This window comes from Sitophilus oryzae, unplaced genomic scaffold (genome assembly GCF_002938485.1).
Source record: "Sitophilus oryzae breed Bouriz unplaced genomic scaffold, Soryzae_2.0 scaffold_1582_pilon_pilon, whole genome shotgun sequence".
In the NCBI taxonomy this organism is placed as follows: domain Eukaryota; kingdom Metazoa; phylum Arthropoda; class Insecta; order Coleoptera; family Curculionidae; genus Sitophilus; species Sitophilus oryzae.
This window is the reverse complement of record NW_022146261.1, coordinates 3,306,346-3,333,424: the sequence shown is the minus strand read 5'-3', so window position 1 is coordinate 3,333,424 and position 27,079 is coordinate 3,306,346. Positions and strand designations below refer to the sequence as shown.

General features: G+C 31.4%; 1 protein-coding gene across 1 annotated transcript in view; it reads left to right on the top strand.

The window, feature by feature from the left end:
- LOC115879605 (aspartate--tRNA ligase, mitochondrial) overlaps nt 1-12,712 on the top strand; it is an 89,615-nt gene extending 76,903 nt beyond the window's left edge. The window contains exons 6-10 of the mRNA XM_030896499.1: nt 2,587-2,794; nt 2,847-3,164; nt 3,218-3,436; nt 12,212-12,359; nt 12,420-12,712. Of these exons, the coding sequence (XP_030752359.1) occupies nt 2,587-2,794; nt 2,847-3,164; nt 3,218-3,436; nt 12,212-12,359; nt 12,420-12,622 (1,096 nt within the window). The 3' untranslated portion in view covers nt 12,623-12,712. The remainder of the gene's footprint in view (nt 1-2,586; nt 2,795-2,846; nt 3,165-3,217; nt 3,437-12,211; nt 12,360-12,419) is intronic.
- The last annotated feature ends 14,367 nt before the right edge of the window (nt 12,713-27,079 follow it).

The window sequence follows — 27,079 nt, the reverse complement described above, 5'->3', positions numbered from 1 at the left end:
GGCGAAGCTGAATGTAGCCCCCGGTCTGTTCAGATAATGATATACTTCTAATGCACATTTTGTAAAAATTGAATGACTTATGTATAATGGGTGACAAAATTGAACTATTTATACAGGGTGTCCCAGGCTGAGCCTGCATTAGAAGTTTCTAGAGAACTACAATATCTAGATCCGAGATTTTGTGCATATCATTGTTTCACAACGAGATCTATCGATTAAAATATTTTCAACATGGCGGCACTTTCGGAAGTACCGAAAGTTGACAGCAACTTTCTTATTTCAAATGGGTGACCGCATTTTTTATTACTTACTTAAATTCTCTGTAAATTTTTATGAATTTTGTTATTAAACACTCTAACCTAACGTTAACCGTTTTTGAGAAAAAAAATATTTATAATTTTTGGAGGAAAAAAACTGCCTGACAAAAATATTTATATAGCCTAAAAGTCAAATTTAGTGATTGCGACAGCCACTGTATTATAAAGAGCAGACATGTGGCTATCTATGTCAAAAATTAAATTGTCCGAATGTCATATAATAATGGCCGCAGGTGTCATGGAATTGAGCGATTAAAAAATTATCATAAATCATTTTTTTTTCAAATGGAAATTCACTTTTTATATTTCAGTCGTGAAAAGGCTTTCGTTACTTTCATTTTTAAAATTTGTTACTTTTTGACTATACATGTTCCCGTACCTAAAATTAATCGTTTTTAAGTTATTTAATATCTAGCTTTAAAGCGTATATTTTTCTTGATTTTAACCAGGAGCCCATGACTAAATAAATTTATTACTTTCAATAAATTGTCTGACTGTTTGACACTTAATGCCAAAGGAAGCTAGATAAAATCAAAAAAATATACGTTTTCAAACTAATTCTTAAATAATTTAAAAACGATTTATTTTAGGTATAGGAATAGGTCTAGTTAAAACGTAACGAATTGAAAAACCTTTTCACCAGTGAAATAAAAAAAGTGGGTTTCCATTTGAAAAGAAATATTTATGATAATTTTTTAATCGCTCAATTCCATCACAGCTACCGCCATTATTATATGACATTTGAACAATTTAAGTTTTGAAATAGATAGCCACATATCTTTTCTTTATGTCACAGTGGCTGTGATAATCACTAAATTTTTGACTTTTAGTCTGTACAAATTTTTTTGACAGGTAGTTTTTTTCGTCCAAAAAGTTTAAATGACCTGATGGGCCCTGGCCCCAGGAGTATTAAGGGCCCCAGCTCTAAAAAGGCTGCAGAAAAACGATAACATCAATTTTTTAAAGCTTATAATAATATTTTTAAATTGAAAAATGATGCAATTTGATGTAATAAAACAAGTAAGTGCAAAAGTAAAGTGTTTTGGTGTATTGTGGTGAATTAGTGTTTTATTTTGCTATTGTAACACCAAAGGTTCCAATCCCAACTGTAATAAATCAGAGGTATTAAAGTATTGAACATAATTTTGCTGACGAGCCATATACTACCATCCCCGAGCGGAATGTTCGCATGTATTTAATGGCAACTTATAATGACAAAGTGATGAAAATACCGGTTCCACATATAAACCGCGTTACTTTCGCTACCGTTCCAGGGAAATAGCGCGACAAAATATCGCGATTTTGTAAGTCCTCCAAGATCCGAGGGGCCCCTTCGCTTTCTCAGGCCCGTGGCCCCCGTTAAACTAAAAACTTCACTGCTCATCATCGGTAAAGAAGCTAGAATACAAGTTATGCTGTGCATTGATTGTAATTTCAAATGTCTATTTAGTAAAAATAAATAATGAAACCATTAAAAAATAACTTAAAAGCTAAAATAAATAAATTCAATCTCAAAATATATAAAAAATAATAATTATTCGATATTTTAAACAAAGAAAATTATAAATCACCATAATACACCAAAACACTTTTACTTTTACACTGGACGCGCGTTTCGCTAACCATGTTAGCATCATCAGCAGATGATTATAAACTGTTTTTAAAAAGCGTTTTGGTGTATTGTGGTGATTTAGTGTTTTTATTTTGCTGTGTAACACCAAAGGTTCCAACCCTCAACTGTAAAGAAAATTATCCCTTTATTTCATTTCCTAAATAAAAAATGCCATTGACAATAATTACTGGGGCCTGATAATTGATAATTAAGTAAATATCTGCTTCCATTTATACTGTTTATAGTTGGCGTATACGTATGGTTTGCATAGTCCACCTACAAACCTCTTCATTACTACTGAACACATATTAGCCTTGTTTGCCAGTTGATTAAAAAAAACTTACTAAGATTTGGTGGCCCCCTAAAAGACGGCCCGGGGCGGACCGCCCCTTCCGCCCCCCCTTAGTCCGCCACTGCGCAGCTATAGTAATGGTTGCCTAAATTGAAACTCGCAAATGGAAGAATCGCAATCGTAGTTTTCTGAGAGCCAATTGCGATTTTAAAATCTTCTTGCGGATTGAGTTCTTGCTGATCTCTAGACTCAGATACAGGTCGTGTGAGTGGTCGTTATGAGGCGTTGGTTCACTTAATAACGACAAACAACAGTATTTCTTTTTCGTATTTCGAAAATTTAATTAATTTATGTATATTTTTTAGACCCGACAGACAACCAGAATTTACACAGTTAGATATAGAACTGTCATTTACAGATGTTAATGGCGTTATTAAACTTATAGAGGAATTATTGACTTATTCACTATCAGGCTTTTGTAATAATATTCCAACAGAATTTCCAAAAATTGATTATGAAGAGGCCTTAGAAAATTATGGAAGTGATAAACCAGACATTACAGTTGATTATAAAGTATTTTTAGCAGTATTATAAACACAATATAATATTTCAAATATAATTTAAGCTTCAGAACTGCACGGATATTTTAAAGGACAATTCTAAACTAAATAATACGCATGACTTTGGAGCTTATATATTAATATTTAATCAGAATAGTTCAAGTAAACCCTATATTTTGCCTAAGCAACTCGTCGAGAATAATAAAAGAATTGCTAGTCAGTTTTCAGAAGCAAAACTAATTCAAAGCAAAATAATAAGGAAAGAATGGCCCGAGAAGATGAGTAAGTTGTTTACAAATTATGAAGCAATTAGAATAATCGATAAATACAACATTGATGACAATTGTATAGCATTTGTAACATATGGACTAAAGAATGAAGCAGTTGGTATATTTTTATATTTAGTTTGTCATTTAACTTATATATTTACTTTTAGAGAACTTTACTAGGAAAAATTAGATTGGAATATATAAATTTTTTGGAGAATGAATTAGAAATCAGAAATTTACGTAAGAAAGGATTTTATTTTTTATGGGTTTTGAATTTTCCGCTGTTTGAACTGAATAAAGAAAGTGGACAATTAGAGTCCGTTCATCACCCTTTTACCGCTCCTCACCCGGAAGATATTCAGTTTTTAAAACATAATCCCCTGAAAGTAAGTATTTACAAAAATAACAAGTAAAGGTACATAGTCTGCAGTGGCGTGCATATAATGTTGGTAAAAAAGCGTTGCCTGCCGCAGGCAATATCGTAAAATATTTTTAGCCGATCATACCAACAGGTATGGTAGGCTATTAAGATCAGCAAAAAAAAAGTTTTTTTAATTTCACTCAAAATGAGTTATTTGGGTCTGGTTTGGTTTGGTTTGGAAAAGAATTACAGTAGCTAGCGAAACGCGGTTTTCAATTTAAGATTAGGAATAATATTTGCAAGAAAATTTGTAATAACATCAAAATCAGTCAAAGTCGCAGTTTTTGAGATATTCCGTGTTTCCGTAGTCCGTTTTTGAGAAAATCCGTGTGGAGAACTCCAAACTCCCATTGGACGCGATCCCAGGTGGCGGATAGGGGAAATAACCGCGGACCAAAATTAGGGTACGAACATAGTGGAGGCAGGTTTCTGCTTTCCGGCAACCAGCGCCGTCTCTGGGGACCTATTCTTGACCACATATCGCTCACATCTCGCATCTCCGAAAAAGCCATATAACAATACACGTGATGCGTAACTTTGCGTATATGCCGTGTATTGTTATATGGCTTTTTCGGAGATGCGAGCAGGGTTCGGAAGTAGTTATTTAAGAGGAAATTTACCTGATTAACTAACCTAACCTAACCTAACCATATTCAAACGCCGCTCCCGCCGCGCCGGCGCCGCACATAGGGATATTTGGTCTATAAACCTGGCCAAAAATGAAATATTTTTATTTTCATTTTTTATCTTAACTGAATACAAATCTATAAATACTAAATGTAAGCGCATTTATTAGCTTTTTTTAAGTCGTAAGTTGACTATCAAATAAATAATATATTTCAATTATAAGTATGAATTATCTTGAGTGTATTCTGAATATTTCTAAGATTATAAAATAGTGGAATTGTTTGTAGTGCTTTTTTTGCAAATTGTTTATAATAACTGTCATCATGGATACAGAGCCAGCTGACAAGTCCTGTTTTATGTCATATTTTTATTTTGAAACGTTTTCTTCTATTCTATTTCTTTATAATGTTTTATATTTAAAAAATCAGAGGCATTTTTATAAGGTGTAAGACTATTCGGCAATATTCCGCATGGAAATTAGTATCCGTTCAATGCTTAAAGTCTCCAGCTTTGGAATATGTACAAAAATCTTGCCAATATTTGCCACTGCCAAAAAAAAACAATGATTTAAATAGATTCTTAAAAGAAATAGTCTTTACCCTATAACACCCATCCTCGATCAAATATCGTCTATAATATACAAATTACTTTCTTATTCTAGCATCCTCATCCAATTGCTTGGTTTTGCACAGAATGGCCCTATTTGATCGGTGGAAAGGGTTTCAGAGTAGAGGAAAAAATATTGTGTAGAAAAAACAAAATGGGGTTCCATATTAGCAACCTCTCCTCTAATTAATAATTAATATTACTAGCAAAAAAGCAAAAAAATCATAAAACATAATTTTGGCCAACTTTTAGTTCTTAATACCCTCTGTGCGCCGTCGGCGCGTGCAAAAGCAGAAATAAATAAATTTTCGTTCCGGTAAAAGCGAGAACGCCGACGAACGCTGGTTGACGGTGCCTGCCTGCCATCTGCCTGCTTTCACTGTGAACTAGCCGATTTGATAACACGCTTTAATTTTTCAAGGTTATAGCGTGAGGCGGCGCGGCGCTACGATTTACCCATATACAGGGTGTCCCAGAAATCAGTGCAAGTATTTTAATTTAACTGGTAGTATAGTTCAACCCCAGAAACACGCCAATGAGTTTTTTTTAAATAATTTTTTTTGAAAATTCGGAATTTTTTGAAAATTTTTTTGGAATTTTTTTTAGTTTTTATTTAAAGAAAACAATTTCTTGATAATATGGCAACATAGGTAGTAGATTAAAGTTACAAGAAAGAAAATCCAAAGAAGATCCAATGGTTCTCAAAATTTTAGCAAAAAATAATTTTTTGTGGAAATTTTCAAAGTAAAGTAACTCCGTTATTTTCGACTTATTTGAAAAACGATAATGAGAAAATATGTTTCTTTTATCGAGATTTTCGAGATCTACCACCCCTTAAAATACTTGCACTTATTTTTGGGATACCCTGTTTATAACAATACACGTGATGCGTATACGGAAAGTTGCGAACGATGTCAAGAATAGGTACTCGGACTGTGTTCGCACACTTAGAAAAATACCTTTAGTTTGAAACTAAAAGAACTGCCTACCAACTTTTTATTAACATATTTTAGTATGGGCGGCTATACGTGCCTCCCGGCGCCAATTTTTTATATGCAGGTCGCGTCTCTCATACGACGCGGAGGCTGTAAGGAGAAATACAGTTTGTATTGAAATGAAATGTTGTGAGCATATGTAGGTTGATTTACAGCATTTTCTAAAAATATAGAGAATTACACAGAATGTCCCCAATAAAAGTTACTCATCAAAGTTGTGTTTTTTGTAATGGAACACTCTATATATTAATTGATTTTCGGATTCTAGGAGAAAAATTAAGACGAGTTTCATTAGAGAAATATGTGTAAGGTTTTTGACATATTTAACAATTTCTAAAAATGAGGAACAAATTTAATTCCGATAAACGCTACCTAAATTTAAATTTACACGGTATAGCCTATTATGTAGTTAAAATAACTATTGTACTTTAAATCAAATTAAAATTTAATCCATAAAGTTATACAGGGTGAGACAAAATTAATATTGATCATTGGTAACTTTTAAAAGCAAGTTACTCTGCCACATAATACAGATCTATATTATTAGATAAGTATAGGTGGCTGTGATATATCTTTAACAAAAATTAATAATAATAATTAATGGATGCAAAGTAAAATATTCAACGGTAATAAAAAGATACACGTTTAAAACATATTTTAATTATTACAGAATGAAAACTAGATATAATCCTATAATTATGTGACAATTAGCTAGATGAAGTGAAATGACTCAAAATGCTTCCATTCCTGTTCACTGCATAAAATGATACTCTTTTCAAAAGATATTTTCTTGTTAAGAGGCGTATGTGAAATTCTACTTCGAAAAGCAGCCACAATAATTTCTTTCTTGTTGTCGAGAATAGTTGGTCGAGTTTTGAAAACACTGTCCAGACTAGATAAATCAGGAGCATTTAAGTATTCTGTTAATTGGTGAATGCACACTGCAGGCCCCAACTAATAGACTCATATCAATTCTGTCTGATGTAGGAAAAGTTTCCATTTTCGGCAAATTACTGAGGATTTTTTTTAATTTTATATACAGGGTTGTTCGCCACATACGAAACGGAGTATTGTAGCTAGACGATTAGATTTTTACAAATTGTAAGTTTTGGGTTCGTTGAAGGACTATTAGAGCTACAATTTAAAAATATTTGTACAATATACAGAGTGTCCCAAATAAGTAAAAAATATTATAGTTGTATTTTTTAAATGAAACACCCTGTATATTATTCTATTTTTGGATTCTACGATTGCAATAATAAAAATTTTACCACCTTATACAGAGTGTCCAAAAATTTATATTAAATAATTACTAGCTTTAAACGGCAATAACTTGTTTAATTTAAATGGAACACCCTATATATTTTACGTGAATCAGATGCACAATGTAATTGTCTATCAAATTGTATTATACAATTTTTTACCCATCTCTTCGAGTTTTCGTAGAAAATGCATTTTCTTATAATTTAGACCTAATTTATCGGTTATTTCAGATTTTTTTAAAGCAACATATATGTACAAAATGTATTGCAAGCCCATTGGTATACAAAAAAAAATATTTAAATCTTTGTGAAAGAGACCAATTAAATATACCTATACCACCATTATTTCCGACCAAAAATTAGTTATTTACATACTTTTAAATTGTTTTAATTAATAAAGTATTTTAAATAAATGTGAATTTGGCTCAGAAATCAATATAAAAATAAGTTATGAAAATAAACGTCTCTGTTTTTATAAACAAGCATTCGTCAAAAATTAAAATAAAATTTAAAAAGTGTTACTTTTTACCACACTGTCTAATACAGACACAAAATTCAGTTTTTTAGTATTTGGGGCAATTTTTATTAATCAACGTAAACAGTCAATTAATGTAGTTTGAATACTGGGATCATATTAATTGGTCCTTTTTAACAAACAATATTTAAACAGTTTTTTTTTTTTAATTTTTAATGAAACTATATCGACTATAGTAGTATCTGTACTCTTTGAAAATTTGTTACTACTTTAAAAATAATCTAAAATATCAATATTTCATGGGTATAGTGATAAATGAGGTCTAAATTATAAGAAAATGCATTTTCTACGAAAACTTGAAGAAATGGGTAAAAAATGGTATAATTCAATTTGATAGACAATTACATTGTGTATCTGATTCACGTAAAATATATAGGGTGTTCCATTAAAAACAAGTTATTGCCGTTTAAAGCTAGTAATTATTTAATATAAATTTTTGGACACTCTGTATAAGGTAGTAAAATTTTTATTATTGCAACACAATATCTGATCAATAAATAATCTTCAGTAAATATTTAGTATTAAAAACTTTGATACCTTTAGAGAAATGAAGCCTTAAAATTTTACTGCAATTTCATAAAATTGAAAATATTTCAAAAACGGTAAGGTTTAAGTGTGATAAACCCTAATCAAATTTACCTTATTTTTATTTTAATCATAGAATCCAAAAATAGAATAATTTACAGGGTGTTCCATTTAAAAAATACAACTATAATATTTTTAACTTATTTGGGACACTCTGTATCTTGTAAAAATATGTTTAAATTGTAGCTCTAATAGTCCTTCAACGAACCCCAAACTTACAATTTGTAAAATTCTCATCGTTTAGCTACAATACTCCGTGTCGTATGTGGTGAACAAACCTGTATATGTATATATACGGGATTTGATTAGACTTTGGTTGTCTATTAATCAAAAATACAGCTACTGCTGCTTTCCCGTTCGCCTTCGCCAAACCTCTCTATCAAATGCATCCTGTTCTTTCAGCTCTCTGGAAGCCATCGCTTGCCTAATTGCGTTATTCCACGACCTACTTGGTCTACCACGCCTTCTTCTTTATGGAGGACTCCAACCAAAAAGACGTTTCGGCCATCGATCTTCCGGCATTCTTACAAGATGACCAAATCACTTCAGACCTCTGATTTGACTCCGGTCCATTTTCGATACGCCTGCGCTCCTTCTGTCCATTTCGACTGCTGTAAGCCTCTGTTTCATTTTGGCTGTTAGAGCCCATACTTCACAACCATAGCACACCACAGATTCAACCAAGATTTGTCCCAGCCTTTTTTGGTTCTAAGAGAGAAATGCTGATCCCACCACAATGAATTCAAACATCCAGCTGATGATGCTAACATGGCTAGCGAAACGTGGGTCCAGTGTAAAAGTGTTTTGGTGTATTGTGGTAATTTAGTGTTTTATTTTACTGTGTAACACCAAAGGTTCCAACCCCTAACTGTAATAAAACTTCTACTTCTACGAATATTTGTTTTTTTCCAGAAGCTGCTAAAGTATGAAAAGGTTATCCACACAAGATCTGCCCGGTCTAAATCCACTTTGGTCCTATCCAATTTTATGGCCAATATTTGCTCACAGTTTGGATTGTAGAATGTTACTAAACAACCTACCCACCGTACAATTGACACTTAGTCCTCTGTACCATTCAGGGTCTCTCCGATTCCGCTTTTTGAATATGGATTTGAATGAGACATTTTCCGTTCTTGGGGTATTCTGTTGATTGGTTTGGCAATCTTTGGCTAGGCATTTATTCATAAGGGCTACCAAGCGTTCGATCATAGCGTAACCCCCGCATTTTAGTAGCTCAGCTGGGATATTACCTGTACCTGGAGATCTTTTAGTTTTCATCTTATTAAGTTCTTTTTTTACTCCTTCCACTGAGATATATTTAGTTTTGTTTCTAGATGTTCTTCTATATTGGCTGAGCCCAGGGACGCACCAAGTTTTTTCGGCGCCGCGCCGTCGTGCGAAATAAGGGTAGGCTTTCCTTTCTCCAATATTATAATATTAAGCCAAAATTTCCAACGACCAGCGGCGCGGCGCGGCGCACAGTGGGGTATTTGACACTGATAGTTGATCGAAATTTTTTTATGTAGACCTTATATAAATTATTGCTATTTTCAATTAAAGAGGAAATAATATGAACAAAATAAAGGATAATTCGTCGATTCTAAAAAAAGAAAGAAAAATCACTGTTCCAGTGTTTCCACGGTCAGTGCCAGTAGTAATATCGCAACTACTACTACTAATGCTACGACTGATCCGCGAGCAATGCCCATACCACTAAAGTCGCTACTAATGCCAAATTGTGCTATACTGCTAATGGCACTAATGCGATCGCTTTGTACACAACAATGCCATCGCGGTTTACACCTCGCATTAGTATATCACTGATTGGCAAATTAGAGGAAACCAAGAATGTTTTACTTTATCAGCAAAGTCGCAAAAAGTCGCAGTATTTTATTTTACTGTATGAAAGTCCAATGTTTACTAAGTAAAACGTATATAGACAATATGCTAAATTCTTCGAAATGCGCAACTAAATCTCTAAGTATAATAAAAATGTCACAAATTTAATCAAATTTTCTGAACCCTTAACTTTTAGTTGCAAAAAAAACCGTTAGTATAGAGAATATCAAAATAAATAATACGTTTTTGTAGAATACATACCTGCAGCTTGCTGAGCCATTTTCAATCAAAACAATAATATAAACGTAAAAAGAGCACACGAACAACAACAATTTATAATTTTAAACATAAAATTTAGCCATTTACCTCTTATCTGTGAGAAGTAACAACTTTGACGTTTCGTTGAAACAAATGAATGCAACTAAACACACCCATAGCAACGCCATTCATGGCAGAGATGATTTAACTTATCATTTATCTTTTTTTGGGGAATCTTGAACACATTTGCTTTTTCGAATTTCGATCACCTTTTTCATGCTAATACCCCACCGTGCGGCGCGGCGCTCGACATTGGTGGATAATATATTTTCACCACTGGCGTTCATAGATCAAAGTTTTACTTAAATTTTATGTTAATTTATTGATAAGTTCCAAAAAATGGTTTTATTAATTTTTAAAGTCAGTGACCGCAGGCGCCTTTAGGGCTTTGGCGCCGTCGTGCGCCGCACGACCTTGCCCATATTGACGGCGCGTCCCTGACTGAGCCTTATGTCCTCTGGCCTACTTTCAATTAATAGTGCATTGTAGTGAGATATCCAGGTTTTTACGCCAATCCTTGTCTTGTTCCTACCCTTTTTGGTTTTAACTGACACAAATTGATAACTAGTTGTTTAAGTTGAACTAATTTGACATCTATGTTGAAGTAACGTCAGACATATCACAACCACCTGGATTTTACCAAATAATAAAGATCTACTGATACTAATTCATAAAAATGAAAATATCTAGGAAAATCTTTGTTTGAGAGGTAAGCAACCTTGCTAGTATTTTGATGAGACTTGAACTCCCCATTGAATATCGGAATAATATACTGGGTGTTCCATTTAAAATAAAAGGGTAACTTGCTTTTAAATGTGACCAATGTTGAGTATTAATTTTGTCGCACCCTGTATAACTTTTTGGGCCAAGTTTTAATTTCATTTAAAGTTCAATGGTTATTTTACGGTTCCGTTTTCGTACGATAACGGACGTTTTGACACATTTTTGACAAATTTAATGTAACCTTAATAAAAATATAAGTAAAACAGCGAAATCGTTATGGAAATGAAAATATAAAACACACAAAGACACTAAGGTATATATATCCGATAAACGGAGACATGAAAATGGCAATAAATCTAAAAACTGCGTAATTTTATAACCAATAGGAATATTTAAATTCAACCAATAAAATTAATATCGTATCGTCGGATAACGGATGAAAATAAAGCTTTAAGCCGGAGTCTCATGCATCCGAAATCCGATGACACGACGATCCGACGGTGCTCCTATTGGTCGAAATATTTTGACAACAATTTTTATCCGATAATTTTAACTAATCATCCGACGTCGTATAAAGTTAAATTTTGTTTAACTTTTGTACGATATCGTGTGTTTCACTTTTTTGAAAACATTTGTTTTTAAAAACAAGTTTAGTGGGAAGTGGGCCATTTCGGGATATTTGGCGAGGAAGTTATTTTATAAGTGTTTCTCCAATAAAACATGACATGAATCTCTATTCAGCGCAGCAAAAAATGGCAAAACTGTCAAATTTCGGAACGAACTTTCGGATGTATGTGACAGGCTTTTTTATTTCACACGATAACTTCAAATTTCGGATGTCGTACCATCGGATTTCGGATGCATGAGACTCCGGCTTTAAGCTGCATCCGTTATATAAAAAAAATTGCGCAAATTATCTGAGAGTCTAAACAGCCCTAACCAAACTGTCCTAACCTAACCTAACCTAACAGTACATTTGCGCCACAAATATTTTAAACAATTGACTAATTTTTACCATCTGATATGTAGTTTTTTTGAATTTATATAAATTTACAACAATATGTCTACTAATATTGTTTTTTTTAATTAGGTAGGTATGTTATCAAAAGTTTTTCTAAATTACTGCTGTTTAGTCACTTTGAATTTATATAATACGATAAATATTATAGAGATGGTAAATTCAAAACTGATGAAGTAAATTACTCAAAATTAGAAACATTTTTTAATTGGAATATTTTATTTTTTATTAGGTTAGAGGACTAGCATATGATTTAATTCTGAACGGAAACGAGATTGGTGGTGGTTCTATTCGTATTCATGATCCAATGGTTCAAGAAGAAATCCTTGATATGCTTCATATTAAAAGAGAATCCCTACAACATATTCTTGAAATGCTTGGTATAATTGAGATAGATAACTAAAAAAGTGGTTTATATAATAGATGACTAATTTTTATAGGTTCTGGCTGCCCTCCACACGGTGGAATAGCTCTAGGACTTGACAGATTTTTGTCCATTTTATTAAATACACCTAGTATTAGAGATGTTATTGCTTTTCCTAAGACAGTAGAAGGAAGAGACCCAGTTAGCTTTGCACCATCTGAAGTATCTGATGAAATTTTGAATATGTATCACATTAGAACCAACACTAAAAAACTGTAGTTTATATGATTATTTTATTGTTTATAATGTTGTGTATGATGTACATAAATAGAATTATAAATTTACATATATCAATAAACTAGTGTAACCTACCCACTTCGTAGTGCGCAGAAATATACCGGGTGCGATTCAAAAGTGGCTTACCAATATAACTTTTTTATTTTTTCAGATAAAAAAACGAGATTTGGTATGCTAGTATACTCTGTTTTTTTTTCTCAGGTAAGATTTCGACAGACGATGATGTTTATTTATTTTACTAAAAAAAAGTTTCTAATAATTTTTAAGTTAACTATGGATGGGTTTAAATATAAATCCGTCATACGTCGTCTCTTGTTGTTTTTAACCAGTTTTATTGGTTTATTTCAAAAATGACAGATCGTATTTCAATTTTATTGGTTTGACGGAACGATGAACGACAAACGGACGCCGATGCGTATGAACTCGTCTTTAGATTTTTGACGCTTGTCAAAGTCTTGCCAAATTAGAGGTTATAATTTTGTGTCAACTTTTGTCAGTTTTGTTAAATACCCTGCGTTTTGGAAGATGATGCATTTTGATTCGTGTTATTACGTGTGTTTTGTGTCTTTTGAAGTCAAGTGGAGGAAAAATCGAACGAAAATTAACTGTAGACCCAGAGCACAGTTTATGGTTAATACTCGCTGCCCAGGCCAAAAAGTCTTATACACCAATAAAGTTACCATCATTAAAGTTCGTATACCATCTCGTCGTAGATAAGTGCATCTCGAATATAGTAGAAGGACCATACTTAACACATACTAAAGACTGGAGTAGCTGTAAAATATCGACATCACACGATACGTAAATAATGGATTTTAGTACTGCACAAGAAAAATAATGCCAAAGATACTGGTTTAAAAAATTAAGATTAAAGTTAATTAATCAACCTTTAAGGTACCTATAAAATTTGGTCAGTGTTATTAATAATAAAATAGTTTGTTTTATTTATGTTGTTTTATTTATTGCTGCGGAATATTACAAATTTGTATTTGTACATAAGTTATATTGATAAATATAATCTCTCATAAATGCGGAAAGTTTCATAAAGCTTGAAAGTAAGAAATAGTTCTTTTTTATATTTTTTTGGTATGTGGTGTCTTGTTCTTGTTTGTTTTGTATTAACACCAGTGGCGGACTAAGACTGTCGGAGGCCCGGAGCGGCGAAGGTAAATGTGGCCCCCGGTCTGTTTAGATAATGATGTACTTCTAATGCACATTTTGTAAACATTGAACAACGTATGTATAATGGTTGACAAAATTCAAGTATTTATACAGGATGTCCCAGGCTAAGCCTGCGTTAGAAGTTTCTAGAGAACTACAATATCTAGATATGAGATTTTGTGCATATCATTGTTTCACAATGAGATCTATCGATTAAAAGTATTTTCAATATGGCGGCACTTTCGGTAGTACCGGAAGTTGACAGCAACTTTCTTATTTTAAATGGGTGACTCCATTTTTTATTACATGCTTAAATTATCTGTAAAATTTTATGAATTTTGATACACTCTATACCTAACGTTAACTGTTTTTGAGAAAAAAAAATATTTATAATTTTTGGAGGAAAAAACTGCCTGTCAAAAATATGTATATAGCTTAAACGTCAAATTTAGTGATTGCCACAGCCACTGTACCATAAAAAGAAGACATGTGGCTATCTATGTCAAAAATTAAATTGTCCGAATGTCATATAATAACCATAAAAAGAAGACATGTGGCTATCTATGTCAAAAATTAAATTGTCCGAATGTCATATAATAATGGCCGCAGGTGTCATGGAATTGAGCGATTAAAAAATTATCATAAATCATTTTTTTTTTCAAATGGCAATCAAAAAAAAATTCGTTTTTAAAATGTGTTACTTTTTGACTATACTTATGCCTATAACAGTATATTATCGATCATCATTTTCAAGCTAAAAATACGAAATATATTTATATAAATACACTTTTTAAACTTTTAAGCAGGCAGTAGTTATAATATAGGAAATTCAAAAAATTCATTTTCTGACAGATGGAAATGAATTGTCTGACTGTTTGACACTTAATGTCAAAGGAAGCTATATAAAATCAAACAAAATATATACGTTTTCAAACTAAATCTTAAATAACTTAAAAACGATTTATTTTAGGTATAGGCGGAATATGTCTAGTTAAAACGTAACGAATTGGAAAACCTTTTCACTAGTGAAATAAAAAAAGTGGGCTTCCTATTCCTATTAGACATTTGAACAATTTTTTTTTTTTTGAAATAGATAGCCACATGTCTTTTCTTTATGTCACAGGGGCTGTGATAATCACTAAATTTGACTTAGGCTGTACAAATTTTTTTGACAGGTAGTTTTTTTCGTCCAAAAATTTTAAATATTTTTTTCTTTAAAATGCTTCCAGGGAAATACCGCAACAAAATATCGCGATTATGTAAGTCCTGCAAGATCCGAGGGGCCCCTTCGCTGTCTCACGCCCGTGGCCCCCGTTATACTATAGGAAAATGAAGCTAGAATATAAGTTATGCTGTGCATTGGTTGTAATGTAAAATGTTTATTCAGTAAAAATAAATAATGAAACCATTGAAAAGTAACTTAAAAGCTAAAATAAATAAATTCAGTTTCAAAATATATAAAAAATAATAATTATTCGATATTTTAAACAAAGAAAATTATCCCTTGATTTAATTTCCTAAATAGAAAATGCCATTCACAATTATTAGGACCTGATAATTGATAATTAAGTAAATATCTGCTTCCATTTATACTGTTTACAAACTGCTTTATAACTACTGAACACAATATTGGCCTTGTTTGCCAGTTGAATAAAAAATTACTTATTTAGATTCGGAGGCCCCCTAAAAGACGGGGCCCGGGGCGGTCCGCCCCTTCCGCCCCGCCCCCCTTAATCCGCCACTGATTAACACATACCGTTTTTTATTAAATTAAATAACTCGATTACATTTTTTCAGTTTTATACCGTTTTTTTCACAATATTTTGTATCAAAATTTCCTGCTATGCGTTCCAGTTGTACCAACTTATTTCTTTGTAAAATAAAATAAACTACTTTGAAATTAAAATGACAGACACATCTATCACTGTCAAGGATCTTCTCGTTGGACAGACTATATATGACATAAATTAGGATTGATTGACATATTGAAATTCAATATGGTGAAACTATATATTAGAACACTTTCTGTTTCACCGGAAATGTCTACAACTTTAAATGGCACCCTCGGTATATTTTTACTTTATTCGATAGAAAATTATATTCTGAATTAGAATGACATCATAAGTCGACTTTTGACATTTTCGCTTAAAAAATCGAATTTTAAATTTCAATCTAGCTGTGTTAAAAACACTAATTATTATAGTAGGAGCCTTGGAAAAAAAGATGATGTTCTTCTTGTCTTGTCCTGGCTGGTTAAAAGATGCACAAATCGTATTTTTAATCATATATTATTTTTTCAAATGTAACCAGAGTGGGTCATTAGCATATTTGGAAAAAGCATTTTTTACAAATAATTTGGTACCACACACTTGGTATTTCGGAGTCATATTGTCGTTTGAACCGTATGTTACAATTTCATATAAACCATAGGTGAAAACGTCAAAAGTTGACATATGATATTATGTCATTCTATTTAGAGTGTCATTTTCTATCGAATAAAGCAAAAATATGCCGAGGGTGCTATTTAAAAATCAGAAGTTGTAGTCATTTCCGGTGAAATAGGAAGCGACCAAAAGCAATTGAATACCGTCACTCAATCCTAATTTAAATCATATGCTAACACGGCAAATCTCGTTTTTTTTATCTCATAAAATAAAAAAGTTATAGGGGTGAGCCAGTTTTGAAACGTACCCGGTAGAGATAGAAGAATGAGCTTGAAGGTGCGCAGAAATTATCATGATGGGCGCCATGTTCGTGCTTAGGTCTACAGGGTGTCTCAAAAAACATGTGCCATCTCCCGTGGGGAAATTTCTCACGTAAAAATAAGATTTATTTTTCATATGAACATAGGTCCGATTCTGCTTTGTTTCGTAGCTGCAGGGTGTTAAAGTCTTAATAATCTTTCGATTTATTATAATTTTCTATTATTAATTTTAGTGATTCAAATGAAATTTTGAGGGTAAAAGTTACTATAAATGCTACATATTTTAATGCTAAAAAAGTGTCGATAAATTCATCAGGGACGTGCATATGGGTTATCACCGGAATATTTTTCAAAAAAAAACGTGCGCCACTGATTTTTTTTCTTTTGATATCAAAATTGTGTAGGCCGCTTAATGTCAATTAAAAGTTATCTCTTGATATTTTGTCGAATTAGGCCTCCTTATTGAGATAAACGCAATTTTATTAATCACAATTAATAAAATTAAAATTAATAAATTATACATTTTACCTAATTTATTATTAAATAGTATTACTATTTCAAATAAAAAAATAATGATATTTAAGATAATTACAAAAAACCTAATTTTAAAATGTTTTAACATCCTGTACTCTAAAGCTATGCATTTCCATACCCATCCCATATAATACACAATATCTGCAGGATATCCATAGAATGTCGGAATGTCCCACTACAAGATCATCCTATAAAGATATCTATAGGATATCCTCTAGACATCCTGAAATCCTGTAGATGTCTCAGAATAGAATATCCTGTGGATATCTCTGTCGTATATCTAATGTAGATCCAGCTGAGATATCCAAACATGCTCATGATAATAAAATATCCTAACAATATGGTCTAGATATTTAGGAAAAATAAATAATTTACTACTTTTTATATTACATAAAATGCAATAAACCATACAGATAGGTATATATTACGTAAAGGCAACTTGGTATCTTCTGGATAATCTGGATATTTAGGAGCTTGGACACTCCCAGTAAAAATTTCCCACAATCCATCTCGACAGTTGTTTGTTTTTGTATCGTGTATTATTCAGTTCTTCGATTTAATGAAATTCGAGGTGAATTCGGTCGTTAGTCGATGTTGAATGGGCTTAAGAATGACTGAAACTAACAAAACTGGTTGAGTTTAACTTAGTTTTTTCTTATACTCGTAGTTCTAGCCTTTTTCTAGCATATACGTATTACTTTTTACAAATATACTCAGGGTTCCCTATTTAACCCCGTGTGCAATTTCTGTGCCGTAAGAAAAAAACAACATAACCCAGCTCCATATTAAAACTGCATAAGTCTATTTCACCCGGATATGGATTGAACTGCGATTGCGCCAAACTCCGATTGATTGTTGTTTTAGTTCTGTTTGGATTACTTTTTTTTTTGCGCGTAAAAAGAGTGATTTTGTTTAGTTTATTGTTTCCAACTATTTTTTGATATTTTTCCAGCTCCATGATAATGTGTTATAAATAATAAAAATATAAATAAAATTGAAGGTTAGGGGAAATGTCAGTCAACCACTTCCCTTTAAAAACATCGACCAATGAAAACTTCTTCAGGTGAGGCATGCTCAGTTAAATGAATATCCGGGTGAAATAGACTTATGGAGAATTCCATATTGTTCTTTCACTGTTTGGACTTCACTTTTTGGAGATTAGGCTGAGTATATTTGTAAAAAGTAATACGTATATGTTTTCTAGCAGAAGTTCTATCCTAACCTCAACCAAACCTCAACTAATGTCGAAAAACGACGAACGACTCAGGGTCTCACAATGAAAAATTTGTAACAAAATTATAGGTGAAAATTTGTTGAAAAGCGATTGCTTTCCCTGAACCCATTTTCGTGTTTGATCTATTCGAACGGGAATCCTATTTTTGTGTTTAAATTGTGAGTTTCTGGAAGGTGTGGTGTTAAAAATTATACCTGTATCCCCTGTGTGCTAACTTTGCTGTAAACTGTTGCTGCTAGACTTCATAAAGGGTAGTATAATCTGGTATAATACCATACGATCGAAAAAAACGGCGTCAGAGGTGGCTTGGAAATAAAGATTGCTGTTATTTTGTATGTAAAATTATATGGGAAATGTCATCGATCGTAATTTTCAAGCCAACTAAACGCCGTTTTTTTTCGATGGTACAGTATAAATTGAAAGCTCTTAACTCATACAAATAAACTTCTAAATTTTGACCCAAAATTCATTTACATAATATGTAGGTATATTTTAGAGCTGTTAATAAAAATATCCAATCAATAACGTCAAAATGTGGCGAATAAACTAAATTGACAACGTTTTTACTATAAACTAAGGATGAAGTAAGTATTGTCAAATAACAGTCCTCATATAATGTCCTAAAAATATTCTATAATGCTCCCAACATCATCCTTGTATTATCCTATAAATATCCCAAATAATCGTAAAAGGTTTGCCTAGGGATGTCTTGAAGATTACTTTTTTTGTCCCATCTGGATATCCCATAAATATCCCCCTCTGGTTTTTGGATATCCCTAAGATATTTACTATATCCTTGGTGGATATCCTCAAGATATCTATAGGATTGTGTTGTGTTATATGGGATGTTTATAGGAATTTTTTTCCATATTTTTTGATGAGGAATAAAATGAGTACTTATTTAAAAGTTTCGCAAATTAATTATATTATTTTTTTTAAAGGTTACTATTAGACTTGGATCAAGGCAAATTAATAAAATTGCGTTTATCTCATGAAGGAGGCCGAAGTCGACAAAATATCAAGAGACAACTTTTAATCGGCATTAAACTGCTTACACTATTTCGCTAACAAGAGAAAAAAAAAGTCAGTGGCGTACATGTTTTTTTTTTAGAAAAATATTCCAGTAATAACCCATATGCACGTCCCTGGTGAATATGTCGACACTTTTTTAGCTTTAAAATATGTCAGCATTTATAGTAACTTTACCCTCAAAATTTCATTCGAATTGCTAAAAGCACTTGGAAGAAAATTATAATAAATCGAAAAAATATTAAAACTTTAACACTGTAGCTACGAAACAAAGCAGAATCGGACCTATATTGATATGAAAAATAAATTTTATTTTTACGTGAGGAATCTCTCCACGAAAGATAGCACATGTTTTTTGAAACACCCTGTATAAGTGGAAGTCCAAAAAATGATGATTATATTTGTATCTGTTCTGTGATTATACTAGAGTCGTTAATGACATTAAGATTCATTGTATTAGCTGCAATACATTAAATTGCACTTGCATTACATTACACATTAAATTTTAATTTAGTTAATGGTGGTCTCAGGCAAGGATCTCTACCAGAATATTTTTGTAAGTTAGTATTGAAGTCATGAGCAAGTTCATTATTTTTAGCGGGCGATTTTTTCTTTGTATCTCTATCTTGGATGTCATTTGTTGGTTCAGGTGATTGGAGGTGTACTTCAATGTTCATGGCTAGCGTACATAGCGTTTGCAATTTGGAGCTGTACTTCAATGTGTAATTCATGGTTAAGGTTTGCAATGCTTCCTTCAATTAGGTGTCTTATTTCTTCTTTTATGTTATTTATTTCAGTTTCGGTCAATAAGCTGTTTCTTCTGATAACTCTATATTGGTCCGAGACTCGTTGGGCAGTTATGTACGTGTTATGTTATTTATCTAAGTTGGGGAGAAATTGAAGAGGAAGTTGAACGAGATTTAAATGAAGGGTTTCGGTATTGAGGTGAGAAGAAAAGATAGAGAGAAAATGGTTTGGTGGAGAAACTTGAGGTTTATGAGTAGAGTGGAATTTTCATCCAGCTCACACTGAATTGCACACGATATCATAGTTTGAGTTACATTCGGCCGAGATATGCCCGAACGTCTGGCAGTTAAAACACCGTAAAGGGTTTCGAATATATGGTCTAACTCGGCGAGATAAATATCCTGCTCTAATTCTGTCAGGAAGAGACGATTTTCTAGAAATAACAATTAGAGCGCTTACACACACACACCGGCAAAATTGTTGACTGTTGTAAATAATCCTTATTGTATTTGCCTGACCACGACTATTTTACCGGATCGGAGTATATGTGAAGGAGCTAATTTATTTATATTGCAATCGATTTCAGCTCCGGCACCGGTACCGATTTTGCCGGTGTGTGGGAAAGCGCTCTTAGGCTCGGTGTAGGGGTAAGTTTGCCGTCTTTTTTGGACACAAGTCTTTTGGCTCAAGATTTTCCAAAAATGTTTTCCAGAATTTAGTAGATCAATGCTAGAAATAATTCCTTTGCAAAAATTTAAGAATTATGAGGTGGAACGGATATCTCAAATTCATGAAGCTTTTTAAAACAAGGTATTAAGTTAGATTGATTATAACTCGAAACTCTATAACTAAAAGGAAACCGTCTTTTATCTTTTTAATAAACTCTACTTCGCCAAGAAAACTAGTGATTGGTCTATGGATCACAAAGGGAGAAACAGAAGATAAGGAACCATCGGTGCATTTTATATCAAAATCAAAGTATTTATCGAAATCTTTAGGGATAGTTTGTATATCTTTTTGAGACACAGTCCGGGATCTTTTAAACCCAGTTAAAGGAAGAGAAAGAAAACTTGAATTATTAAGCTGATGCATCATGGGCTCAAAAAAGTGAGTGGATCGGGATGATTTTTTTTTAAATGGAACACCCTGTATATTATTGCATGTTTGGCTTCCTTTCAGATCCCTTTACATAATCCTAAGATATGAGTAAATATATTTCCATAGTTTCAGAGATGTTAATAAATAAATAAAAAATATATATTTTTCAGCCTTTAAAGGAAAAATATTAAAAATACAAGAACTGTCCTGAAATCAAAACTATATTAGGTATTTACTTTAGATGGTCTGTACTTACTTTGCTATAAATATGGTAATCGTAAATCATACAGGATGTTCAAAATTCTACGCCAAACTTTCTAAAATATAAAATAATTTTTCTTCGTTTTTTTTAAACGGAACATGATGGAAAATTAAAAAATGAACTTTCTTGTATTTAGAGTATTTCAAAATTTTAAACGGTTTTGCAGATATTCGCGGTTTTATATTTCATATGGCATTTTCCACAGTAAATTTTTATCAAAGCCACCCAATGATTTTTCTCTCGTATTTTACCGTGCGAAACAATTAAAAATTTTGAAATACTTTAAATACAAAAAATGTTCATTTTTTAATTCTCCGTCTAATAAAAAAATAATATACAAGGTGTTCCATTTAAAAAAAAACAGAAAAATTATCTTCTATTTTATTAAATTTAGCGTAGAATTTTGAACACCCTGTATTATTTAAGATTACGTTATTTATAGCAAAGTTAAGTATAGACCATCTAAAGTAAATACCTAATATAGTTTTGATTTCAGGACAGTTCTTGCATTTGTAATAATTTTTTTAAGGAAGGTTGAAAAATATATATTTTTTATTCATTTATTAATATCTCTGAATAGGTGCCCGGTGGCGTAGAGGTACAGGCTCTCGTCTACCAATCTGAAGGTAGTGGGTTCACTTATTAACACCCTATATATACATTACTTTTCAGAATTAATTCTTGTGCTGAGTGTGAAGTAAAACAATGAATTTACACTACTGAACTTACCTATGATTTTTTAAATAACTATGTACATTTTTTGAAACTAGTTTATTATTATGCATTATGTTATTTCTTAATGGAACATTAAAATCCAGATATTTGTGAAAAATCAGACCCGGACGTAGTATAAATCCGGACATCTGGTTTTGGTAACCCTACATATATACAGGGTTGTTCACCACATACGACACGGAGTATTGTAGCTAAACGATGAGATTTTTACAAATTGTAAGTCTTGGGTTCGATGAAGGACTATTAGAGGTACAATTTAAAAATAATTTTACAAGATACAGAGTGTCCCAAATAAGTAAAAAATGTCAAAGTTGTATTTTTTAAATGGAACACCCTGTATATTATTACATTTTTAGTTTCTACGATTAAAATAAAGGTAAATTTGATTAAGATTTATTATACTTAAACCTTACCGTTTTTGAAATATTTTCAATTTTGTGAAATTGCAGTAAAAATTTTAAGGCTTCATTTCTCCAAGGGTATTAAAGTTTTTAATACTAAATATTCACTTAAGTTTATTTACTGATCAGTTATTGTGTTGCAATAATAAAAATAATACTACCTTATACAGAGTGTCTAAAAATTTATTTTAAATAATTATCAGCTTCAAACGGCAATAACTTGTTTAATTTAAATGGAACACCCTGTATATTTTACGAGAATCAGATGCACAATTTAATTGTCTATCAAATTATATTATACCATTTTTTACCTATCTCTTTAAGTTTCCGTAGAAAATGCATTTTCTTGTAATTTAGAACTTATTTATCAATATACCCATGGACTATTGACATTTTAGATTATTTTTAAAGATGTACCAAATTTTAAAGAGTACAGATACTAATATTGTCGATATAATTCGTTTATTTCATTAAAAATAAAAAACTGTTTAAATATTTGTTAAAGAGGACCAATTAATATGATTCCAGTATTCAAACTACATTAACTGTCTGTTTGCGTTGATTAATAATAATTGCTCCAAATACTAAAAACTGAATTTTGTATGGGCATTAGACAGTGTGATAAAAGTAACACCTTAAAAATGATATTTCATTTTTTAATAAATGCTTATTTATAACAACAAAGACTTTAATTTGATAACTTATTATTATATTGATTTCTGACTCAAAAATCCACATTTATTTATAATAATTTATTAACGAACACAATTAAGTATGCCATTAATTAGTATATGGGCGGAAATAATGGTGTTATATTATAATTAAAAACAATCTAAAATGTCAATATTCCATAGATATATTGATAAATTAGGTCTAAATTATAAGAAATAATACAATTTGATAGACAATTTAATTGTGCATCTGATTCTCCTAAAATATACAGGGCATTCCATTTAAATTAAAGAAGTTATTGCCGTTTGAAGCTAATAATTATTTAAAATATATTTTTAGACACTCTGTATAAGGTAGTATTATTTTTATTATTGCAACACAATAACTGATCAATAAATAAACTTCATTAAATATTTAGAACATTTAGTATTAAAAACATTGATACCCTTGGAGAAATGAACCTTTAAAATTTTTACTGCAATTTCACAAGATTGAAAATATTTCAAAAACGGTAAGGTTTAAGTATAATAAACCTTAATCAAATTTACCTTTATTTTAATCGTAGAAACTAAAAATGTAATAATATACAGGGTGTTCCATTTAAAAAAATACAACTTTGATATTTTTTATTTATTTGGGACACTCTGTATTTTGTAAAAATATTTTTAAATTGTAGCTCTAATAGTCCTTCAACGAACCCCAAACTTACAATTTGTAAAAATCTAATCGTTTAGCTACAATACTCCGTGTCGTGTGGTGAACAACCCTGTATACAGGGTGAGTTTTAAATAAGTGCAAATATTTTCAGGGCTGGTAGATTTAGATAAAAGAAACATATTTTCTCTTTACCATTTGTCAGATAAGTCCAAAATAACCAAGTTATTTAAGTTTGAAAATTTAAAAAAAAAATTTTTTTTGGAAAAATTTTGAGAACCAGCGGCTTTATTTCTGTATTTGCATCCCTTTTAGTGTCGTAACCATAGAGTGGAGCCGGAACTATGGTAATATCTGAGATTGGAATTATACCGTGGCAAAATTTGCGGTGAATAGGCAGTTCTAAAAAGTTTTCGAAAAATATACAGGGAAATTTAAAAGGAAATGCACGCTTTTCAACATCTTTTTTTAGCGAAAAAAAACTCATAGACGTGTTCCTGAGGTCGAAATATATACCACCCCTGAAAATATTTCCATTTATTTAAGACTCACCCTGTATATGTCGCAGGCGTATCGAATAACTCGGCATTTTGCAAAAAGACTAGGCATATTAGACATTATAAAACACCGGCATTTTTAACAAAGGAAGGAATATTTTACAAAGAGCCTATCTGTTTTCAGTCGCTTTGCAAAATGCCTAATGAAGACTATAGTCAGATTGCACAAATCATTTTACGCGGGATTGGTATCTAGCTAACTAACCTAAATTTATCCAACGACATTTCTTGAACTTCTTTTTCAAAATTTGAAAATAATGGCTCAAAAAGTGATAATTCTGTTAAATAGAGTATGGTTGAGGATGATTATTATAAAGATCTAAATTTATTTTTTTCTAAAAGAAAGCAAAGTTCCACAAAGAAGCAGCCCTGTACACAGAATCGCATTACAGAGTATAATAATTAAATGAGATATTAATATTAAGGTTTTAATATGTTTTGTATTTAAAATCATGTTATTTATAATTAAGATTTATGAAATAGGATTCAAGTTGTTTTCGTCTAAACATAATATAATTTTGACATAAATAATTATTGTTTCTGTATAGGTAAATAAAAAAAATTATTAAAGCGTAAATTATTCAATATGCTTATGCTCATAGCTGACTAAACTTTAATCATTTTTTAATCTGCCTGGTATCGATTCTCGATTTGGCGTTTTGTAAAATAACTGAAAACAGGCAGTCTTTTTGCAGAAGTGTACAGAAAATATCGTCATTGTGTAATATGCCTAATTCTGATTAGGCTATTTGCAACGTGACTGAAAATAGATAGGCTTTTTGTAAACATTCCTTCTTTTATATATATATGGAATATATATATATAAAATCTTCATACATATATGGACAGTAGGAAGCTTTGGGACAGCACAAATAGGACATCACAAACATCACTCGGGTACCCCGGGACCGTCAGCCCCCGTACTTGGGATGTTAAAAAGAACCATCCAAGCCCCTGGGGGGCAAATACTCGTACTAATAAATATCTACACTCTGTATACCCTCTTTGAACTGGTGAACTGTATTCAGTTCTTGATTCAGTTACATGAAAACGTGCGGGTCTGGTCATAGATAAAAGAAAATAATCTACTATTACGATAGATATGAAACTTAATAGCAAAATTTTGGGTCAAAGCGCCCCTCCGTGTTTTTAGTGGAGACTACGTTTAACCCAGCGCCTTCGCCTTTTCTGCTGCAAATGTTTTTTATGTTTATATTTGAATTCAAAGGATTTATTTTTTACACTGCTATATTAGTATATCAGAGTAACTTTAATAAAACATAAGAGTTTCATGTAAATGATCGTAAGTCGACTGGCTGTCTAATGAATAGACCGAGATATATAGATTTTAAAGCGAACGAAAAAAAATCAAACAAGATACATACCTTATCGCCTTTTGGAAACACGTACATTTTTGCAGTTTTGTTAGTTTCTTTGCAAGATGCAACACAACAAGAAAACACCATTTTTACAGTTAATAAATAATAAAACTATTTCTGACTATGATATTTAAAATTTAGATAGATAGAAAATTAAAAAACAAACAATTATTTGCAAACGCAGGCCCAAATTGAATAGAAATCAAAATTTTTCCTGCGAAAATCAGGCTTTTTTCACTGAAAAGGTATTTTTTTATTTTTCAGCAGTCATTGTCAAGTTGACAATATACAGGGTGTTTTCGAATTAGTCTAAAAAAATTATGGTGTGATTCCTCATGTGTTCTTAAAACAATTTTTATATAACCACTGGTTCTAAAGTACTTCCTTTCTGATCTACAGGGTGTTAAAAATTAAAAAAAATCGATTTTTTTGCTTAACATAAATGACACACCACTGCTTATTAAAGAAAAAACATTTTTTTTTTCTTGACTGGCCATCCTTTTTCAACAAAATTGATCTTTTGAGTTTTTCTTGTTCATCAAACGGTTGTCGAGAAAAAAATAAATATACTTGGTAAAGGTGTGGATCCGGTGGCTGACCTTGAAGCCCATATTTGCTGCATTTGATCATCGATACTACGCAAGCGCACATGGTCGTTGTTGCCAAATTGCAGTTTCTTTTCAAATTATTAACAGTTGAAATTTTTTTTTGAGTGTTAATCAATAATAATACAAATTCTATAATTTTATTAATTTTATAATTTCAGATTTATCTTGATATCCAAAATTAAGAAATGATATATAAAATTGTAATAATAATAACATTTATTTATATATTTACATTAGAATTAAAAATTATCTTTTACGGATATTTTCTTAATGGTTTTAAACTTATTAGAATTATTTTATTTCTTTCAAGTTATTTAATTTCTAGTTATTTACAGGCAACAATAGTTTTGATTATATGTATTGATATATTAATTGAAGTACTACCATGACGAGTCTTATAGAACTCTGTTATAGAACAATACACGTCAATGGGAGATAGAGGTAACATTTTACTGTGATTTTACCTATAATGTTACTAATATAATATACTTTTATTATAACGTTTGTATCAAAATTTCTTAAAAATATCAAGTTAGTGGATTATAGCAATTTTAGACATATATTTTATCGAAGAGTGTGGTGATAAGACTAAAATATAATCTTTATGTTTTATCTTTTTCTCTTTAGAAGGGAGATGGTTTGTGTCGTAGAATACATTACAGTA